A 23943-nucleotide genomic window follows, 5' to 3' on the forward strand; every position below is an offset into this window, starting at 1 on the left:
CACAGTACCTGGCTTTTCCATAAACCTGCACAGACAGACTGCATAAACCCACACGCACAAGTATGCCCATACTATAAACTTCTACTCACACACACACACACACACGCACGCTGAGCCAGGAGAAAACGCATGATCAGAAACAGACAACCACAAAGACACAAACTCTGACTTTTCCATAAACCTGCACACACACCCCCCCCACACACACACACACACAAACACAAATGCTATAAACCAGTGCACAATCACGCACTTGCAAACACACACACAGCCATAAAGATACAAGCTTTGACTCTTCCATAAACCTGCACGTGGCCAGAGACACGGTTTGCCTCTCACACAGGCTTACACTCAAAGACACAGACGCATAATCTTCCCTTACAATAAACACAGACTCTCTCTCTCTCTCTCTCTCTCTCTCTCTCCCTCTCTCTCACACACTCTCAAACACACACACACACACACATACACACACACACACACACACACAGACAACTGCAGAGAGAAACATTCTGTACTGATAAGAGTCAAGCCTCTCTGGTCGAACACAATCCACATCAACTGGACTCTGATTGGTCAGAAGGTGGTGATTAGTATTCTATAACAGCAGCTTTGACAGTACCACAGGTTTATACTAATGCACTCGCTCTAATATGTTATCGTTTCTATAGTAATGGCTCATTCACAGGGACGTGTACGATGGATTCTCCACATAAACGGATTCAAAATCGTTGATATGGTGAAGTTTTCTGTAAGGAGACGTTTATTTAATATTTATGGAAGGAGTCTCCAGTGTCAGCGCTTATCAACATTTTCAGGACAGAGGAGTTTGCACTTCGCCGTTTCTCAGTAACACGACAAGCTGCATTTCTTTGTGTCTTAAATTCAAGAGAATTTGTAAAGAGAAGTTCTTTACAAGAGAAAACCCTTGTACCATTAATTACAAGGGTAGTCAGGCAGGCTGTGTAAAATAGCTTAACTACTTATTTCAGTTGTTAATCATCTAAAATATATCTGAAAATTCAACAACAAAATGATTAAACTGACTGTACAAATAAATTAGCACAGTGGTTAAGACATTGATCTACTAATCAGAAAGCTGTGAGTTTAACTCCCAGCACTGCCAAGCTGTCACTGCTGGGCCCTTGAACAAGGCCCTTAATCCTAAACTGTTATATAAATGAGATAAATGTAAGTTACTCTGGATAATGGCCAAGTCGTCTGACCAAATATAGTCAGCTTTTTTAAATTTAGCCTGACCACCACTGACCAGCTAAGACCAGCCTGACCAACACTGATCAGCTAAGATGAGCCTGACCAACATTGACCAGCTAAGACCAGCCTGACCAACACTGATCAGCTAAGACCAGCCTGACCAACACTGATCAGCTAAGACGAGCCTGACCAACACTGATCAGCTAAGATGAGCCTGACCAACACTGATCAGCTAAGATGAGCCTGACCAACACTGACCTGCTAAGACCAGCCTGACCAACACTGATCAGCTAAGACCAGCCTGACCAACACTGATCAGCTAAGATGAGCCTGACCAACACTGACCTGCTAAGACCAGCCTGACCAACACTGATCAGCTAAGACCAGCACAACCATCTAAGACCAGCATGACCAACTCTGACTAGCTAAGACGAGCCTGACCAACACTGACCTGCTAAGACCAGCCTAACCATCTAAGACCAGCCTGACCAACTCTGACCAGCTAAGACCAGCCTGACCAACACTGACCTGCTAAGACCAGCCTGACCAACACTGATCAGCTTAGACCAGCACAACCATCTAAGACCAGCATGACCAACTCTGACTAGCTAAGACGAGCCTGACCAACACTGACCTGCTAAGACCAGCCTAACCATCTAACACCAGCCTGACCAACTCTGACCAGGTAAGACCAGCCTGACCAACACTGACCTGCTAAGACCAGCCTGACCAGCTAAAAAAAAAAAGTGGCCAAAAACATCTAAAACCAGCCTGCTGAAACAGCTATGACCAGGCTGGGAGACCTGCTAAAACCAGCCAATCAGCTTAGGCTAGTTTTAGCTGGGGTTTTTTCAACAGGGTTATGACAGTCCTAGTTTTAGCCTTTACCTTCTTTAATGTTTTATTGTGATCACTATAACGCTAGTTGTGTGAGTTAGTGTGTGTCAGAGTAATGCTGTACAGGTCACGGAAGAGGATTAATCACACATTCTGTTGTGATTCTTTGGAGAAAACAGACAACTTGTCATTTCTATCAGTATGGAATTATTATTCTTTTTAAAATAATCATTGTGATGAAATATACTGCAGTGTAAATAAACAGTGGCACGTGGACCTTCAGTTTGCTAGTGAACTTTGCGTTTTCTTTCTGAATCGTTTTTCTTTATCCGAGTATGCATCTGTACCTTGTCTCATGAAGACATTGTGCAGTGTGTTAGCAATGGAGACAGCGCATTAGCCGACTCACACACTCAAAACACACACTGTACTGATGCGTCCAGCAGAAACACAACATTCTGAAGTGACTCTGTGCCACATATCAGATCTGCTTAAGCCCAAAGCTGCTCCAGGGTGCTTCAGCTGCCAGGACACTTCACTACTCATTAGCTGATGAAAGACAGAAAGACAACCTTTTAAAAATAGTTTTCGGTATTGATGTGCTTAGAATCTAAAAACGATTGACACTAGCTTTTGTGCTAGCATAGTTTGGTGTATATACAGTATCTCACAAAAGTGAGTACACCCCTCACATTTTTGTAAATATTTGATTATATCTTTTCATGTGACAACACTGAAGAAATGACACTTTGCTACAATGTAAAGTAGTGAGTGTACAGCTTGTGTAACAGTGTAAATTTGCTGTCCCCTCAAAATAACTCAACACACAGCCATTAATGTCTAAACCGCTGGCAACAAAAGTGGGTACACCCCTAAGTGAAAATGTACAAATTGGACCCAATTAGCCATTTTCCCTCCCCGGTGTCATGTGACTTGTTAGTGTTACAAGGTCTCAGGTGTGAATGGGGAGCAGGTGTGTTAAATTTGGTGTCATCGCTCTCACACTCCCTCATACTGGTCACTGGAAGTTCAACATGGCACCTCATGGCAAAGAACTCTCTGAGGATCTGAAAAAAAGTATTGTTGCTCTACATAAAGATGGCCTAGGCTGTCAGAAGATTGCCAAGACCCTGACACTGAGCTGCAGCACGGTGGCCAAGACCATACAATGGTTTAACAGGACAGGTTCACTCAGAACAGGCCTCGCCATGGTCGACCTAAGAAGTTGAGTGCACATGCTCAGCGTCATATCCAGAGGTTGTCTTCAGGAAATAAACGTATGAGTGCTGCCAGCATTGCTGCAGAGGTTGAAGGGGTGGGGGGTCAGCCTGTCAGTGCTCAGACCATACGCCGCACACTGCATCAAATTGGTCTCCGTAGCCGTCCTCCCAGAAGGAAGCCTCTTCTAAAGATGATGCACAAGAAAGCCCACAAACAGTTTGCTGAAGACAAGCAGACTACGGACATGGATTACTGGAACCATGTCCTGTGGTCTGATGAGACCAAGATAAACTTATTTGGTTCAGAGGGTGTCAAGCATGTGTGGAGGCAACCAGGTGAGGAGTACAAAGACAAGTGTGTCTTGCCTACAGTCAAGCATGGTGGTGGGAGTGTCATGGTCTGGGGATGCATGAGTGCTGCCGGCACTGGGGAGCTACAGTTCATTGAGGGAACCATGAATGCCAACATGTACTGTGACATACTGAAGCAGATCATGATCCCCTCCCTTCGGAGAAGCATGATAACGACCCCAAACACACCTCCAAGACCACCACTGCCTTGCTAAAGAAGCTGAGGATGAAGGTGATGGACTGGCCAAGAATGTCTCCAGACCAAAACCCTACTGAGCATCTGTGGGGCATCCTCAAATGGAAAGTGGAGGAGCACAAGGTCTCTAACATCCACCAGCTCCGTGATGTCATCATGGAGGAGTGGAAGAGGACTCCAGTGGCAACCTGTGAAGCTCTGGTGAACTCCATGCCCAAGAGGTTTAAGGCAGCGCTGGAAAATAATGGTGGCCACACAAAATATTGACACTTTGGCCCCAATTTGGACATTTTCACTTAGGGGTGTACTCACTTTTGTTGCCAGTGGTTTAGACATTAATGTCTGTGTGTTGAGTTATTTTGAGGGGACAGCAAATTTACACTGTTACACAAGCTGTACACTCACTACTTTACATTGTAGCAAAGTGTCATTTCTTCAGTGTTGTCACATGAAAAGATATAATCAAATATTTACAAAAATGTGAGGGGTGTACTCACTTTTGTGAGATACTGTACTTCTGTTTCTGTTAGCGTGTTGACTAAAATCAACACATGGATGAAGTGCAGCTGACTGTAAGCTAGCGTGACAATCAATTGTAATTTTGGAGAAGAATGAACAACATTACTACATTACTGTTGTGTATTTACACTTTGTGTAGTCTTGCGTACTGTTCTGTGTTGCACCCTGGTCCCGGAGAAATGACATTATTCATATGCAGGGGCAGTGGTGGCTTGGCTGTTAAGGCTCTGGATTACTGATTGGAAGGTCGGGGGTTCAAGCCCCAGCACTGCCAAGCTGCCACTGTTGGACCCCAGCTTCCTAACATACTGTGAAAAAAAGAATTTCACTGTGCTGTAATGTATATGTGACTAAGAAAGACTCATTATAACTCATATCCTATACAAGCTATATAACAGAATAACAATAAAAACTCACTCGACTTGAGTTACTCGATTAATATTCACTCAGCTGGGTTTGGCCACGATATGGCTGCCCTGGACTACCTTACCCATCAGCCATATTAGACCACTACAAATCACATGGCTTACTGATTGCATTCACCTTTATCGTGTTTCCCCTTAATTAGTGTCCATATTTAAGCTTAGTGGTCACTGTTTGGCTCTTGGTTCAGATTATGCATGATTCTTATTTTGACCTTGCTTGTTTTATTAGTTTTTTTAATATATATAATTAAATGCCTGCAATTGCATCAATCTCCACCACTTTGTGAGACAAAAAAGTTATTAATTGTTTTATTATTGTTATTATTATTCACCTATTGAAACAGTAATCAGTAATAGGGACACAGGGTTAATCAAACTGAACCTGTTTTATGGTTCATCTCCTTTTTTTTTCCGTTTTAAAAAAAAATTGTTTTTGTCTCATTCTGCTTGACATTAAGCCTGGGCTAGGCATCTTCCTACACCACTGTAAAAGAGCAGTTCATACCCGAGTGTATTTTTTACCCAGCACTCCATCACAGTCCGGCTCTGGTTATGTCATACAGAGCGAGTCCCGCTCCCCCACCGACACAACGAACAATACGGGAATTGTCCTTGGTCTCTCAGCAACCAGGGTCCTTTTCTCTTTACACCTACAGTACTGTATTCCAAACAAATTGGGAAACCACATGTTCAAATATACACCCATTCCAGTTAAATATTGATGGAATTCACTCTTTGACTCGTGTGTGTGTGTGTGTCTATGTAAAATCCAGAATGTGTGAAGCAGGGCCGTTTGGAGCCACTACCAGATGAAGGATGGAGCGTGCCACTTTGATCGATGTGTGCGTCATATTTTCATGGCCGAGCGACCTGCTTTAATAGCTCATTGATGCGTTCCCTTTTGGGTTTGAGCTAATTAAATGCTCTGAACCGGACCGTTCGCTTTATTTTGTGTGTAAATGACATTGAAAAATACGTCCTGCAATTCCTCAACACCGCAAACGTAATAAACGATCCTAGGGTGCCAAGAAAACGTCTTCATCTCGTGAGATTGATTTGGTGCTACAAATGATCCCTGACCATCAGAGATCTGCGTTGGGGAAATAAAAACCTGATAGTTTAAATTAGCTGGACAGTATTAACTTTTTTTTTTTACAGAATTGTCATGAATGTGTTTGGATCGGTGGTATGCCAGGAAGCAGCTCCGGGCTCTCAAAATATTTGGCCGCTTCGCTCTGCAAGTATTTGTGTACCCAGTGAGCGCAAAGCCATTTAAAAGATATCTTTGCCAGACGTTCTTGGGACTGCTTTGTGCTTGAGTAAAAGTTCTTTATACAGCAGCAGAAAATTGAACAATGTTCTTTTCTGAAAGAACACGAACAATACCAGTAGCTTATTCTAAAACCAGAAGAACACAAAGAAACAAACACCAGACAGATGTACTGGACTGAACAAGCCAAGTCTTCCGCCCATGGGAATTTCCACTAATTCATTTGTATATATATATATAAAATAAATAAATAAAACCCCAAAAGGTTGAGGAACGAGAGCTCTTCTTCACTGAGACTGACAGACAACCAAATCTCTTAGATGATTAGTAAGGAATAACACACAATGGGCCATGCAGTTATAGACAACATAGCACAACGTGCTATTCCACTTATACAACAGCAATTTGCCAGCAATCACAATTTGTAATTAATTAACTAGAACTGTTTGTAGTTATAAACTTTCCCATATTGTACCACTTAAAGTTACAGCTTTACCTCTCACTGTTACAAAGCGCTGACACTGGAAACTCCTTCCATAAAATGTTAAATAACATCTCCTCGCAGAAAACCTCACCATATCAATAATTTTTATGTATTTCTTTGTTAAACATGTTTTTAAAACTGTTTATGTGGAGTGTCTACAGTGCAAGCCCCAATTTAATGTTCCCATAGAAAGTTAAGTTAATTTTATAAACTGTAAAATTATTATAATAGGTGGCTTTTTGTAATGTCACCAGGATGTGAAAGATAACTCGACTGCTTCTGATCAGATTTTCACCTGCTTGAGCTTCATCTCCAGTTCCAGCAGAGGAACTCATGAGGAACCACAGGAGTGAAGGTCTCCAGAGACATTGATCATCACAAGGCAGACATGGCATGTAAGTATTAGTAAATAAATAACATAACTCCGTACAATTCCTCTTGAGTTACTTGATGATTGTAGGATCAGATCTCTCTCTGTAGATGTAGGTGTAACACCTCTCACAGGTGTTACACAAAATAATATTTTTTTTTCTATCTAAAAAAAATATTTTATCTATTAAAAAATAGTTAACATGGAAAAAATGCAAAAAGTAAATTGTTTATATTTTACAGTCACGTGTTTTGGTTTCCAATGTTGAATTTCCATTTTGCACAAAGACAGTTGATGATGTAAATATAATAACCTATAAATATAAATAACCTATATCCAACCAAACTTTATCTAAATAAATGTATTTACCACCATGTTCTCTGTGCATGGGTGATTTTTTTGTGTTAGGTTTGTTTAATTTTCTTTCATGGTATTTCTGACCAGTTATCAAGAAAGACTTTTTCAGCTCTATGCTAGCAAACAAACCAAAAGTACAAATTTCTCTCTGATTCAAACTCCACAAACAGACTAAAATGTGCTCTAAAATGATCAAAATTTGGGAGTGTATATAAAAACCTCCAAAGATGGAGATATTTTTTTTCATTTCAACAGATGAAAAGATGGAAAAGGTGAGGTATTACATTCATAGCAGTACACCTGGAATGTTTCTGATCATATACTACTACTACAAAAAAAAAAGAAAGAAAAAGAAACAGGGGTCCAGACCACTTTTAGACAACACAATGTATTCTATGACTACTGCCAAAACCAAGCAAAGGTTTTACTTTGAATCCTGACACATGGATCTCTTAAAACACAGACAGTGTGGTTTCTTAAGTGCTGCAAACTGCACACAGCATCCTAAAACTCCCTTGAGGCATTTTATGGAAAACAAAACAACTAAACAAGCCAGCTAATTCTCACCGGCTATGCTAAAATCAATAAACAGGGGCTGCCGAGTGGAATAACAGTCTAAGCATTTTGCTCTTTTGTCAGAAGATTACGAGTCCATGAAATTATGTCCATAAAGTTGTTCTTTGGTCTGAGTGGGAAGGATGCCGTTCCTCTATCCCCTGTCAATCAGAACGATTGAGCCATCACAGATGTCCATTAGCTCACATATACAGAAGAATGAAGTTAGAAAAGTTTGAAAAGATTCAGTTCCACGTTCGTAAAAGCTCAGATGACATGTCTCGCGAGGAGCCGTGGCCTTCCTGACCTTAGGAAACAAGAACTCGGCTCCTGGCGGCTTCCCCCTTGGGTTTTAACTGCTGCTTATCACTGCAAGAGAGAAAATAAAAAATGAGGTCAAGAAGAATGTGTAGGAGCCATGAGCCAAAGCTATGGGAGTTTTAGCCTCGATGGCATTTCTCCACTCGAATCCAAGTCCAGTCTGAGAGAGAAGGGTTTGGGGTTATCTGCTAGAGCACTTACGATGGACAGGTGAGATGGTTGGAGATTAGTTTGAGGAAAAGGATGTAAAGCTGAGAAAATTTCCTGGTTTCTTTGAAGACCCTGATAACCTTCCTTCTGTTTGGGTAAGATCACAGTGTCTAGGTTGTAGGCAAAACAGCTGATGGCCACATTAATAATCTACAAAATAAAAGCAAAAGAAAGTCAACAAGTCTGCTGTAGTTTAAGGAATCGCAGTGGCTAAAACCAATTATTTCCTTTAGCATACATTAGCACATACCTAAGATTCACTGTTCACTTATAGTAACGCTTCCCAAAGTGAAGGATTTTCTCAAAACAGCACATACCCAAGTCTTTCATTCCTCTTATACAAAAGCAATTTGCTGATGATGACAATTTATTTTAATTAAGTAACAAAACGTTTTTGAATCATTTAATGTTTAACATTTAAGGTTAATTAACAGTCTATCTCTCTCAAGCCTCTCTTTTTTCTTTCTCTTAAAGTTATTAAAAAGCAGCTTGTCATGTCACTGAGAAACCGCAAAATGTTAACTCCTGTGTCCTGAAAGTCTGAAGACTTTATTACAGCTTTACTTCTGACTGTTACAAAGCACGGACACTGGAGACTCCTTCCATTAACTGTTCATTTTAAATAAATGTCTCCTTACAGAATGCTTCACCATATAAACGATTACACATGTATTTTAGTCTGTTTACATGGCGCGTCCGCTGTGCAAGTCCCTGTGAATGAGCTGTTGCTCATTCGATAACGATAACGTATACGAACGAGTGCATTAATATAAACATGTGATTTGCAGCTGTGCTACTGTCAGAGTTGCCGTTATAGAAAACTAAGCAACACCTCCTGACCAATCAGCATCCGTATTGGTTTATTTGGTACAAATAACTGCACTGTGGTATAAATGCTTCTGCTTTTTATCACACACTCCAGTTATTTGTACCAAATAAGCTGATATGCTTCTTTCATGCTAATTATGAGTCATTGTTCCTATGCTAATGGCTCCACTGAGTCTCACAGTGCTTTCCAGAGCAGACGGCCTGCTTTCACTTTTGGTGCTTGCCAGCTAAAGTATAAACACTACATTTCATCTCTGAAGAATTATTGGGGGTATAGGATCTTCCGCAGTGTTTCTGAGCCAAGAGAAAGTGATCTCACAGCCCCATGGTAATCACTCTAAAACTGCCCCAATCAGTGGCTTCCTCATGGCTTCTGTTTCACCGATTTAAATATTTAGACAGGAGACACAGAGGCAGATGACTTGGCATTTTCACTGAACTCTAGGAATAGAAGTTCCAAATGGCCTAGTTAAAAAAAGAGAAAGAAAATAAAGAGAGGAGAAGGAGGCATCACTATGACAGCAACAGAGAATCACAATCGCCCCCTGGCGGTTGTGTCTGTAAAAATCACATACTGCAAGTTAGGGGTTTTTTTGTTTGTTTGTTTGTTTGGTTGGTTGGTTGGTTGGTTGGTTTTTAATTAAATAAATTTGAACGATTCAAAATTGTAACAAATTGATAACAATAATTTAATTTCAGTTCAAATAAGGACATAAGATATTAAATTACACAAAAATATCTTGCTAAAATGACCAATAACAATAACCAACTGTGTTAACAATAAGTTAACAATACCAGGTGTTTTACAGTAAAGTTAATGATAGTGTGTGTTTTACTGTAAAGTTAACAATGCTGGGTGTTTTACTGTAAAGTTAACATTTCTGTGTGTTTTACTGTAAAGTTAATGATAGTATGTGTTTTACTGTAATGTTAACAGTGCTGTGTGTTTTACTGTAAAGTTAACATTGCTCTGTGTTTTACTGTAAAGTTAATGATAGTATGTGTTTTACAGTAAAGTTAACAATGCTGTGTGTTTTACTGTAAAGTTAACGATGCTGTGTGTTTTATTGTAAAGTTAACAATGCTGTGTGTTTTACTGTAAAGTTAACAATGCTGTGTCTTTTACTGTAAAGTTAACAATGCTGTGTGTTTTACTGTAAAGTTAATGATGCTGTGTGTTTTATTGTAAAGTTAACAATGCTGTGTGTTTTACTGTAAAGTTAACAATGCTGTGTGTTTTACTGTAAAGTTAACAATGCTGGGTGTTTAACTGTAAACTTAATACTAGTGTGTGTTTTACTGCTTAAAGATACAATAAAGTGTATTCATACAGCATAATGTACTCAGTGATTACTGTAAATGTTTTCCCAGATTTCCACATGAGCCACTGTAAGACACACTGTTTTAAAAATGGTGCTTTATTGCAGAAATTCTATAGAAAGTGAAGCACAAATAGAAAAGAGTTAGAGGTAGTAAAGTATGAAACATATCCCAACACTTAACAAAGCACAAGTTTAGCACAAACAACACAGAACCCAGCAAACAGCACAGCTTCATTCTTTACATTTCACGATCATTAATAATGATAAAATAGCTTGCAAAGAACCTTGTAAAAATCCCACAAAATAACCTAATAATGATAATTACCTATTTAAAAAAAAGCTGTCTCACATTGTCTCAATTCTTAGACAATTCTGTAAATTTTTATAGGCCTCTTAGTGGCCTTTTTTAATGTTACACTCTGCACGCACACTTGGGTAATCTGATTTTAGGCTAGAGGATTGTATAAAATAAAATTCCTGTATATATGTAACCAATATTTTGGTCAATAATCTAGGCTATTTTTTACCACTGGTAATAAGGTACCATTTTTTGGATTAGGTATTGAATGTTAGAACTTGTTGAGAAAATATAAATTTTTTAGATTAAACAATGAATAACTTTAAAATGACACATTCCATAAATGTGTAGAATGTGTTTCAGATTTAGATGTCTACACTTGACATAATCATCAAAAATAAAGTACATGAAGCATACAATGGACTTCACACTTTAGGCCACACCCCCTACCTAAACAGTTAACAGCACCATATGCATTGAATGTCAGGGTCGTATAGGAGAGTATCTTAAATGTTTACATGTCTACTAGTGAGCGTAGAGCCTTCAGTGTGAGCTCGGTCTCTCTGGCACTGATATATACAGACAGGAATCTCTCCCTGCTTGCCAGGAACCTGGAGAACACACTGATCCCACTAAACACACGGGCCTCCTCCAAGGAATGCAGCCTAAACCACACATGCATACACGCACACACTCGAAAAGGGTGCTATTATTTTAAATGAATGCAAAGACATCCTAAAGAAAACAAGTCGAATGCAGCAGATCACCAGAAAGTATCACTGTTTGTCTTACAGGTTTACAAACTCTAGGCCAGACGTGGTCCAGGAATGAAGGTCTATGAATCAAGGTAAGAGGGATCTCTCAGATCCAACATAAATGAACAAGCTGTTTGTAGTTACTTTATATTGATGATGTGGTTAAGTCACATAGGTTCCGAACCCTGGTCCTGCAGTCCCCCTTATGTGCACCTTTCCTCTGCTCTAACACACCCATGTCAAGTGGCATGAAATCTCAAGTAGACAACTATGTGGATCAGGTGGGCAAGAGCAGAGAAACACCAAAATACCAGGACCGGTGCACTCTAGCACCAAGGATGGAAATCACAGGTATAGCAACCATTCCATAGCAAGATCTGATAATATTAGAAGTGTTATAGAAGTTTTTACATGAGAACTGCTCTCAAGGCCGAGGGTAGAAGCTGGCCACCATTACTACTGGCATGTATAAAGCATCCTATTTTAGTTTTAAACCTTCTTTCCTTGAACAAAATATGTGCACACGTTTGTCAGGAAAGTCCTAGTTTCCTCTGCCCTTCACACTCTCCAACAGACGTTCTGTGAAAAAAAAATAAAAGATGAAGCGTAAACATTAGCTTAAGCATTAGCTACCATTCCCAAAAGCGTTAAACACACAGACACTGGCTGATGTCTGAATTTCTGGGCTCCAGTGGAGGCAAAGTCCTGAAATGGTACCCTATCTTCCCATGTTTGTCAAGGGGCCATTCTTTGACCATTCTCTGCCAACGGTCAGATGCATGATATTAAAAGTTACTCAACTTGCTCTCTGCCTTCCAGGATCCAGGATCTTTCCCAGCACAGCTTGGATCAAAGCCAGAGATGGTTTAGAAGTGTGCAGGACTGCCGGAGGAAGGTTCTTTCACAGAATTAACAAAATTGAAACTACAAAGTTCGGTAAGTCTGCACTATTTTGCAAACAACTTGGAAAACCAAGAATTGACTGCTACCCATATTGACTAACAGTAGATGGTGAAGCAGCAATATATTGACCCAGCTGTTCAGACCGACAATTCCAGCACTATGACACTTGGCTTTGTACTCAAAAGATCATCAAGACTGTTGGGGTCATGAATATAGACCCAGTTTCACCATGATGTCCAGCCACTCTCAGATCACATTATATTTGGCCATTTTGCTTCACGTGTTCAGTTCCAGAAGCTTCACCTGGTTTTCAAATAAGTCCAGCCATTTGTGCTCAAAGATGGCAGTCACTCACCATAAAGGAAAAAAAAACTGGAAAAAGATATTCAACAGATGAAAATACAAAGTGGCCCCCATGGATCCATGGCCTATAGATATCATATAACGGTTGGAAGTGTGAGGATGTCCAGCAAACCCTTTTCAGATCATGCCAGCCTCTGTGGAACCTGAGGTGGAAAAGGTCATCAGTAAGCTCTGCTTTCTCAAAATCAGACCCTAAATCCCAATGCTAAATTCTTCATTATTCTAGATGTTGTTACACATTCTGGAAAAAGTATTCTGTGAATTAAGTTCTCCTATCAGCAGACATGCTTTTCTTCAAAATGCCTGCTAACAAGCTATATGCTGTGAGAAACTGATGATGGCCTTATCATGAACATTTTTAACCCTAAGGTTAAGTCACAGGGACCGGACCCAGCCAAGGCAAAAGACATATGCCTCATACCAGCCATTGCGGCCACCATACTCTGAAAAATATATATATATATATATATATATATATATATATATATATATATATATATATATATATATACCTTCTGTCATTAAACTGGTTAGCACAGATGGTTTTGCAAGGATGAACCAAACTGCATTAGTTTCACCAATACAAAGTATGTACTTGGAAAATAACTGTATAATGCCAGGCTTGGGGTCTTTATAGAAGACAACGTAGAGATGGAAAGTAAGCCAGTATGAGGTGAGCATGGTTCGGCATGTATATTTGGATTTAATGCCCTCCATCAAGCCAATCTCCAAGCATACAGCATTGTACTGCTAAGCAACCCCTGTATAATAGCCTATTCAGCCTGGAGGCTCATATCTGTAATTGTAATCTATGAAGAATCACAAAGCGCACAGGCAGCTTTCCAAGCAGAGGGTCTATTCTGTTCCCACTGGCAGACAGAGCGGCACCTGGGAAATCCGAGCAGGCAGTTTAGACTCGGCTAGATCACTTTCTTACGCTAATTGGCCTTGTGTATTACCAATCACAGGGAACCTCCGTGGCCAAGAAATATATTTGTCTTGCACTGATGGAGGTCTGGAGTTTAGTGGGACTGGAGCCTCACGAAGGATCAAATTAGGCGCAAAAATAGATCTGATTTTCATCATCAGACACACACACACACACGCGCACACACACACACGCGCACACACGCACACAGCTTCACCCAAGACAGCAATATTTTTTGAATGAACTTTAAATTTCAGTGTAGGAAATGATTAAAAATTATTTGATTGACAGAACAGCTATTAAGGACCAAGACAGGATTTTCACCTGCAGAGATACGTCCTGGTGTTTAATTTATTTTCAAAATTTGACAAAGAAACAAAGTAAAAAGAAAAAAACTGCCACTTTTGAAAGCAGGCGTTACAGCTATGAATGTCTCTACATGTTTGTCATGGCCCTTTTTATTTGTCAGTCCAAGGGAGGGGGTGTGGTATCTGTACCTGTCAGTCCCAGTGAAGGAGGTGTGAAGGAGGTGTGGCCTCTGTGTGGCAGTCCCAGTGAAGGAGGTGTGGCCTCTGTATCTAAATTAAATATATATATTTCTTTTTTTTATGGGGCTCCACAGAGACCAGTTTTATTCCACAGGCAAAAGAAATTCACTTACCTGACTTGGTGCTATATAACTCTCTCTCTCTCACACACACACACACACACACACACACACACTATTGAGCTTCAGCAGCAGGACATTTTTATCTTGTTACCACCAGATGGCTCTCTCTCACTTTATATCCATCACTGAAGAACAAATATGTACATATAACTGCATATTTTCTGTATAATACGGCATTAATCATTTCAAAATTATGGCATATGGCATTTTATACATTAACATTTTCACATATAATTTTATTTAGATTGGCTTAGATCTGATGAAAGTCTTCTATGATCAGTCATAACCAAAAAAAAAAGATAGTATTGGCTGTTTGTTTTTTTATGTAATAATTTTATTGCATTCCGAGACAAACAGACCAGAAAATCAAACACCACACTACAACTGATTAAAATATACACACATTACAAGAGGTAGTTATGCATGGGAAAAACTATTTTTAAAATATAATGAAATAAATAACACAGCAAAGAGAAAGAAAAGAACAGCAGAACCACATTCTGATCAAACTTACCCATATAAAGCACATGTATTTCAAAATATATTTTTAGGATATGAAAATATTTTAAATTGACCCCCTTTTTTTATAGAAAAAACTTATTTTAAAGATTAGAAGATCTTTCTTTGTGCAGCTATTGAAGGACGTCTTGTCCGAAACCTAGTGTTTGTCTGGAAACTTTGTGTAGCGCGCTTATCTTTTACTGCACCTATAATAAGTCATGTATCTTGACGTATTTTACAATGAGGTAAATAGATTCATCATATTCATCATCATAACCAACAAATGCATTATTTATATTGTGATATGTTATCCTTTGTGTTAAATAAATGCATAGTGAAATAAACCAGTACAATCTTAGAAAAATAGGTTCTTCAAGGTTTCTTTAAATCATTCAAGGTTCTTGGTACCCTAAAAAAAACGGTTCTACTTTGAAGTAAGGTGGGTTTCAGAAATATTTACATACATAAATGACATATTCTGAAATATATCGCTTTTACATATGGGTAACTACTGATTTGTTTGCTTCAGTATGATGAATTAAGTGCTCTAGTTACACTAGCCTCAAAGATCCAGTGCAAAATTGAAAAAGTTAACCCTAACATTAAAAACGCTAAACATGATAAACTACATTTATTTTCTCTGAACTGTTATTTTAAACAAAACCTAAATTCATCTCACAGAAAGAAAATGATTTATCTTACTGCGATTAGCCTTAAACCAGCGATTAATTTATTGATTTTTAAATCTACTCTGTGTAACAGTTTAAATATTCTTCAGTGCACAGCATAAAATTTCTCTCATATATATCGCTCTTCAGTATGTGGAAAAGCAGTAAGCCATCGCCAGGCTCATGTCTCCTATATAAAGTGCACACATTCTTATATTCCTCTCTAGCTATCTTCAATAAAATGATGGGTTAGGGTTAGAAAAAAAACAACAACAACAAAAAAACATAAAGCATGGAGTGTAGAACAGCAAAAAAGATTTCAGCCCCACGATCATCATCAATCATTAAGCAATACCACATGCAGCCAGCAGGGGCAGCAGATCTACATGCATTCATTACTACAAGTGACGCATGAAACAGCTGCCATGATCACACTGAGCGTGTAATGTGTTATGAATGAGAATGATCCACTACACTGCAGCTACATTTTGTGTAAATGATTTTGCTTATATTATTAGGAGAATTTGATAGCTGCAGGATCAGGTTTTTTTTTTTTAATTATTTTTAAATTTCAAAAAGGCACCGGTGCTGATCCTGGTCAGTTGTGTACCATTCGGACAAAGTACAGCATTGTGTTTGGGACACAAGCTTTTCTGTTTTTCTTTATTTAAATAGAAATTAATGGCCCATTGTGGACCGGAGCGCTAACTTTGAAATCTCATCCATCACTTTATAAAGTAGGGTTTGTTTATCACCATGATGATGCTAATAATCTCTGGCACTGCTGAAGAATTTTCATTGTTAGTGGAACAACAAATATTATATATATATATATATATATATATATATATATATAAAGCTGTATTTTCCTGGTATTTATTAAAATGTTATTACTAATAAAAGCCCAAATGACATTTCTTTGCTGCAAAAGTGAAAAAAGAAGTGTTTTGCAGCCCATAAAGTACGGAGAACATTTCAGATGCATGTAACTGCGTGTAATAATAATGACTTTAAACAACGAGAACTGTAAGGACAGCTACGGCAAAACCAAACCTAGCCACGGAAACCGAAGTAAGCAGCATCTGTCACAATCCTTCTCCCATTCAGTGACCAATCAGGCAAAAGAAAACTTTTCTTTATTCTTTTCGTTCTCTATTAGTATTGTACTCCCTGCATATAGTTTTATGGGTGACACAAGTGAAAAATTAATAACTGCCACGACCCTCTTCCTTCTCCAATCCATGCTGCAGCTACTTTTGTGTGTGTGTGTGGTTCTTATTCTGTATTTATAGATGAGTACTGTTTTTTTTGTTTGTTTGTTTTTTTTTTTAACAGCACATTTGAATAGGAATGTGTGCCATGGGATGCCACTCTAAATGGACAAAAAGTCAATAAGGAATGTCTTAACATCACAAGGTCATAAAAACATTTTTACAGCGGAGTTTATGAGCGTAGCCTATTTGAATGGGAAGATAACTTATTTGAAATCCAGGATTTTGAGAGCGTAGGGAGGATCACTGGAGGACACTGGAGAAGGGAGTGTAGGGAGATGTTCACGCCAACGCTATGATGGAACGCTTTGGGTCTCTTGTGTGGTTATGAGCAGAAATACAAGCGTCTTGGACAAAACTGCGCCGAATTCATTGGAGGATTATCTAGTGTTTTAGCGAAAATATCAAACTAGTGTTTGCACCCTAGTAAAACAGCGGGCTAGAACCACAGTACAGCTCGTCATTGTTTAAAGTCCTTATAAACATAACTATTAACTCAGACATTCTTCATGGCTAGGACAAGCGAGAGACAGCAGTATGAACGATGAAGACAGACAAGAGACGAGCGGACAGATGAAGAAAGAGAAAAAGGCAGGTCAAAGTGCACTTCACTTCCTGTTCTTGCAGTAGTTAGCATATTTACTGCAGGCATCCTGCATGTCCTTCAGAAAGCCTGGAACTCCACTCTGCACCCAATAAAAAAACATGAACATCAACCTCAATCCAAGTTTTCTTCTATTTATTTCCATCCTCAACCTGCTCACCTTCGCCGCCCAGTTGATGAGCCACGTTGGGATGTTACCTCCAGGATTGTCAAAGTAGTTCATGAAGACTGAAAGAAAGAAAAATATTAAAACTAGAACTATCGCAATCTTACAAATAGCACTCCGATTTCTCTGATGAGAAACTACGGACACACGCCAGCTTTAACGGTCATCTATATTGTGCATCATCTTGTGCATGGTGAAAATGTCATAACTTCTTCATGATCGCCTCCTACTGGGTTATACACCCGCATCCACTTTCTAATTAGATGTTAAATATGTATTTGTTTTGTTTCGTTTTGATAACTTTTGCACATTTTGCAAAGGCTAAATTGTCGTGTCCACGTCGCTGCCGTCCTCTAATCGATACGAACGGGATTTCGCGAGGTTTTTTTTTTGTGTGATTGTTGCAGCCAAAAATGCTCGATTTTGCTGCGACGTGTTTTTTGTGCATTTATTGCGGCAAACTACTTGAACTGGCGAAATCGCAGGAAATTGTTCTGCGCGGTCTTTCACAGCGATGTTTGTTGGTAAACGAGAGCTTTTAGCTGTACTCCCTTTCGACGCACGTGAATCAAAGACGGCGTCGGCTGAATGTGCGTCGTGATGATGTCACATGATGCGTCTTGGAAAATCCGTGGTAATTTTGAAAAATCGCAAGCTCCTCTGAGTATTGTGGGGTTCGCTTGATTTTGCGTTCATTTCTCATCGAGAAATCCTGGTGGGACTGTCTATAGAAGCAGTACATCATTACTTAGGAAGATAAATGGCATCGTTTATCTTCAACACCGTAAGCAGAATGAACTCCCTTCACACACACAACGAGTTGATAATTTTCATCAGTTCCAAGTGTTCTCACTTACAGCTATAAACATCGTCGTCTCCTCACCAAACAAAAAAGAAAACGCAGCTCGTCATGTTACTGAGAAACTGCAAAAAGGGTAAACTCCTCCGCCCTGAACATGTGGGAAACCTTAAAGTTACAGCTTTACCTCTGCCTGTTACAAAGCGCTGACACTGGAGACTCCTTCCATACACGTAAAATAAACGTCTCCTTCACGCGGTGGTATTTCTGTGTGTCTGTATTTGTTTTGTATGTTGCTATTTCACATGCCAAGGGGTTCAAAGTTTAGCATTAACCTTTTACTTACTACCACTTACTACCTACCATTACTGTCGCTATGGTTACCACATAAGAAAAGATGTTCGCCTTCAAATCTAGAAAACTGTAGCTAAGGAATAAACCGCAAGATTCATGTCACTTACGAGGGTTTTTTTTTAAGGTCACATGATCATCATAGAGCAGAAGTGAAGAACAACCTCAGATGTGCGTGTGTGTGTGTGTGTGGACCTTTCGTTCCCTGGGCTCCATCAGTCTCCATGGCGACGGTCTGCTTGTAGTCCTTCACCCTGATCACGCCCGACCTCTCAGGGCACTGAGACACGTCCGAGCTCCTTGCCAGCACCACCCAGATCTTCCTTCCATTCACCTGCAGGTCCCTGCGCTCCCGGATGTACACATACTGAGGGGGAACACGGTTAAGGAGGAGTAAAGCTCCACACACACACACACACACACACATCGTAGAGTCAGTGATGCAAGTAATGAGGGTTGTGTTGAGGATACATCTCTGTTGGACAGGGGAAATGGATATTTCACCTCCCAGTAAATGGCCTTCTGTCCACCATAGTCTTTCTCATGGAGCTCTGCGTGGGAACACACACACACACACACACACACACACACACACACACTCTTCAATCAGCTGCCTTTTGCAACAAAGCACAGTTGTTTCCATTCTACAGGCCACAGATAATTAATAATGCAGAAATACGTGTACTTTCTAACATGTTTTTATAGTTAGTTAATGAGTAAAGGAAAAAATCCACATTGATGAAGTCTCATGAACATCACCGCCTAGAAAAGGTTGATTATGACTTCAGCTGGACTTTAGAGGGGTTAAAGTGTTGGGACAGACACGTACACACACACAGCTGGAGATAATCAGAGAGGAAATGCGCTCCACATGGGCGCTGTGTTATAGTTTGATTGTTTCATGATGTAAATCACACGAGAGTGAATGTTATGACATGTGTGCAGTTTTATACACAGACCACATACTGCTGTTCAGTGTATAATAAACACACACACACACACACACACACAGATTCAGTCAGCTTGTTTGCATTTACAGGAAATCCGCGCCCTGTTCTTTGTCTCGTCTTGCAAACTAAGAGGGAGAAAAAAATTCGGCACTGAAATTTACGTTAAAGAGATGACACACACTTGTTTATACAAAAATACACAAGATGCACAACAAACAGCCATTAAATTATCCCAAACATCAAAATCAATTATAGAGATTAATGTAGAAAAGAAGAAAAAACCCAGCACTGTCCTCTATCACATATTAACAGACTCAGGGCTCCGTCCTGAATAAGTAGTAACAATCAGTGTGGTACAGCACAATAAAGTTACTAACTCAAACCCAGGACCATCAGTACCCCAGCTGGGTCTCTGTTTACCTGCAATAAAACACTGAAAAATTAATAAAAATGAACCTCATTTAATTATGTTCTGTTACATAGCTCTATTCTGTGACTGCATCTTATTTATATCGCAGTAAGTTAGAGTTATTACACACACGGCTACACACCACCAAACACGTCGCTAACATGCTAACACATGTCACGCCCCTTTACCTGTGCAACGGTTTGAGAATTTTCCAGAAAGAGGCTACAAGACAAAAAAAAGAAGGAAATCAAATTCATTTTCAAAATGCAGCGTTAAGAATGTGGCTATAATCTAATATAATAATAATAAAATAATATATAATCAATTTACTATAATATACTATACTATGAATCTAATATGGAGCTTATTGCTATTTAGATCTCAATTATACTGTACTATATATCTAATAAAGAGCCTATTACCATTTAGCTCTCAACTATACTATACTTTTTTAATACTATACTATACTTTATTATTACTATACTATACATCCGGTCAGTAAAAACAACAATCACAAGATACCTAAACAGCTGTTTTCCAAGAGCTGTAACAACTATCAATAAACTCTGAATCTCACATCTACTTCTCAAGAATGTTTCATATTTCGCACTGACAGCACCTTGAGCCCTGCCTGTTGAGCTGTGAGTGAGTTATGTGGTGTCTCCGGTTTAGGGTGTGGGTGTTCGTGTGTGTTCATGTGTGTGTTCGTGTGATGCTGGGGAAAAACAAGTGTGAGCTAAGAGTCGTTTTCAAAATGACGGAATGTTGAATTCAGGACTGGTAATCATTCAACCCATCACTCAGCCCGTCACACTCAGCCCGTCACACTCAGCCCATGTAGCACAGTGACGGAATGTTCTGGAATTTTATTTACAGCGGATCACTGTTAATCCGGCAAATAAAGTACAGGACTTTATCCCTGATTTCCTTTTTTTTTTTTTTTTTTTTTTTAACCTTATCCCTTCTAATCTCACTGCAGAATGTTCAGAGATTTAAATGCGGGTCAGTGATGTGATTGGACGACAGACAGAGGCAGAGCTCAGAGGAAAAATTCACGTCCACTTTTTCACACCACCACTACATCTAAAATGGGGTCACAGTCACTCCTGTTCAATTTTACGATTTTAAGAATTTTCATTAACTTGTGTGTTTGCATGAAAACCTTTAAAGACGTTGACAACACATAAAAAAGGGATATGAAAAAAGAAAAAAAGAAAATAGATTTTAATGAATGGATAGATAGATAGATATTCAACTTCAAGAAAGTCAAGAAATTCTTTAACAGCTGATATTATGTGTTGGGATTTTATAAGTCGTGTAAAGATCACCCTGCTTCACCCTCCGACAGCACCCATCTCATATGATCAACATCACCTGCTCTGACGTTACCTTTGACGTAAGAGTCCCACTGCTTCCTGTAGGCCAGATCCATGTAAACATCTGCACAGTCCTCTGGAGAACAACTGGACAGCGTGCCGATCACTTTATACTCATAAAGGCCTGTTTCCTGTAAACTCAGCATGGGAGAGTAAAAACATTACGACCCCTACACCCTAGGTAGTGTACAACACGTGCCTCCCTATACGAGTGCACTACAGAGGGTCTACAATAATGACCTCTATACCTACTCAGTGAACTACATCTTTGAAAGTAAGGTTCTTCACTGAGCTTTTGATCGTTCAGTTCTCAACATTCGATACGATACTATAATATAACTACACTAGGAGTCATGTGACATTCAGATTCCTTACCCCTACATAGGTGCACTCCTAAAACACTAAAATGATTTCCCAATCCTTTACACACCACTTTATACAGCCAGTGAGGAAACATGTGACATTTAGGTTCCTGCTTGAGAAGTGCATTCTGTACAGCATTAAAATTCAAATGAAACCCGTTCTGGATTGTATACACCATCTACTGCACTATATGTTATATATGGTGTAAATATTATCCCAAAGATCCCACTGTTTACTGGAGATCTTCTGCAACTCTTCAGCGTCACGAGGATAAATGTTTCCGAGCAGCATGAGTCAGTTACTGAGCCTGAATGGTGAAATGTGACTAAACGCTCATGAATCCCGTCCTCAGCCTGACAGTCTGGTATTCCAGTCCAGCTGGTTCACAAAACTCACTCGACTCGCCAGCTGCTGCTTCGCACTGATGTATTTAAAGCGAATTTGAACATAAATTCTGTCCCAAACTGCGCGGTTTTACCTTGTCGTAAAGCCGGTAAATTTTCACGCCGGTGGTCTCTGTGAAAAGCTCCCATTCCCCCTTTAACTGGGGATCGTCAAGCTCCTTCCAGGCCTCCTGAAAATCCGCGTCGGTGAACTGCAGAGCCATGTTTTCAAACCACCAACACTTCCGGAACACATGCCAAGCACCTGGCGCGACGTCATTGCGTCATCACGTAAGGGGCGGTTCCAAATCGTTTGGTTTCATTATGATTATTACGTACTGTTGCATTAAAAAAAAAAAAAAAAAAAAAATTAATAAATAACGGAAACAAAAAAATATATAATAAACTGCCAATTATATCACCAAGTTTACAACATAGCACTGTTCAAATAAATAAACAAACAAACAAATAAATAAATAAATATAAGCTCACAAATTCGTAAAGGCACAGTTCAAATAATTACAGTCCAAAAACAAACATAATAATACAGTCCTGGGGTGTAAATTACTATTTTACTAAATTACTATTTTACTAAATTACTAAAAAAAATCATAATAAACTACATGAATTAATATATTTGTTTAAAGTTCTTAAGAAAATGATGGTAGAAATATATATATATATATTTTTGCATAATAATAATTTGTACATATTTGTATATTGGCAAAAAAAAATTGCGACTGAATGTCTGAGCAGATCTGGCATTTGTAGATTGGTGTTGAGACAAGCACAGTTCTATGTGCTCTAAGATCTATAATGCAAGCGACAGTCGCTGAATAATTCACATCCACCACTACGACAAGTTTCCCTTTTTTTTGTTTTTTTACAAACAATAGTGTAAGACTTTTTAAGAGAATGGTGATACTGTGTTGATTTAATGGCTTTGTGGATTTTGCAAAGGAGAATTTTTACGCCCTTTGTTGATACCTACACCTAATTAGCTCAGGTTTGCCATACATGCTAATCTAGCTAGGTTTGAGAGCAGGTTTAAACAACATGACACATGTGTGTAGGAAATGTGGAGCTTTTGGGGTGGCGAGAAGAAGAAGAAGAGGTTCTACATATTTATATAATTTTCTTCAGAAGGGTACTCTCATTGTGTGTATGTGTGAGGAGGGGTTGGAGGTTCAGATAATTTAAGAGACAAAGGAAGGGAGTGTGTCTACAGCCAGTAAACGTGATCTTTCAACCCAATGATAAACCCAGACTTTGTGTTTTGGCTGCTGTTTTCGTGTCAGTGCTTTGGCACAAGCCAGATCCTTTATTTCTTTATTGAATTATTTATTGCAGAATATCATAATAGTGTTCGAGATACACCTGACCCCACTGAATCCAAACAATCCTGAGAGTATCTTAGCGAACAAGAAGAAAGAAGTTTAGAGTGGGTTTTTTTTTCACCTGGGGTGGGTTGATGAGATGAGATGCTTTGTGTTTTTGGAGTTTGGGCTGCAGTACAGCGTCAGCAGGCACAAGAGTCATAGGGTTGTTACTGAGGTAGAAGTGCCGACAGTGTATAACGATGGAGTCTGAGGTAGCGACATTCTGGCATTGAACAGCCACATGTTGATAAAACACTTGGAGCTTCAAGCCCCAGCACTGCCAAGTTGCCACTGTTGGGCCCTTGAGCAAGACCTTTAACCCTCTT

At 39.3% G+C, this 23943-nt stretch overlaps 1 protein-coding gene across 1 annotated transcript; it reads right to left on the bottom strand.

Annotated features, from left to right (window-relative positions):
• Positions 1-14721: 14721 nt before the first annotated feature.
• On the bottom strand, positions 14722-23099 carry pctp (phosphatidylcholine transfer protein). The gene is made up of 6 exons (XM_053637843.1): positions 22334-23099; positions 21506-21623; positions 19229-19308; positions 18953-19124; positions 17602-17669; positions 14722-17523 (listed from the first exon to the last, which is right to left on the bottom strand). The coding sequence occupies exons 1-6, from the start codon at positions 22460-22462 to the stop codon at positions 17446-17448; spliced, it is 645 nt and encodes a 214-aa protein (XP_053493818.1). The 5' UTR covers positions 22463-23099; the 3' UTR covers positions 14722-17445.
• Between the last annotated feature and the right edge of the window lie 844 nt (positions 23100-23943).

Source organism: Ictalurus furcatus, chromosome 12 (assembly GCF_023375685.1).
Source record: "Ictalurus furcatus strain D&B chromosome 12, Billie_1.0, whole genome shotgun sequence".
NCBI classification, from domain to species: Eukaryota; Metazoa; Chordata; class Actinopteri; order Siluriformes; family Ictaluridae; genus Ictalurus; species Ictalurus furcatus.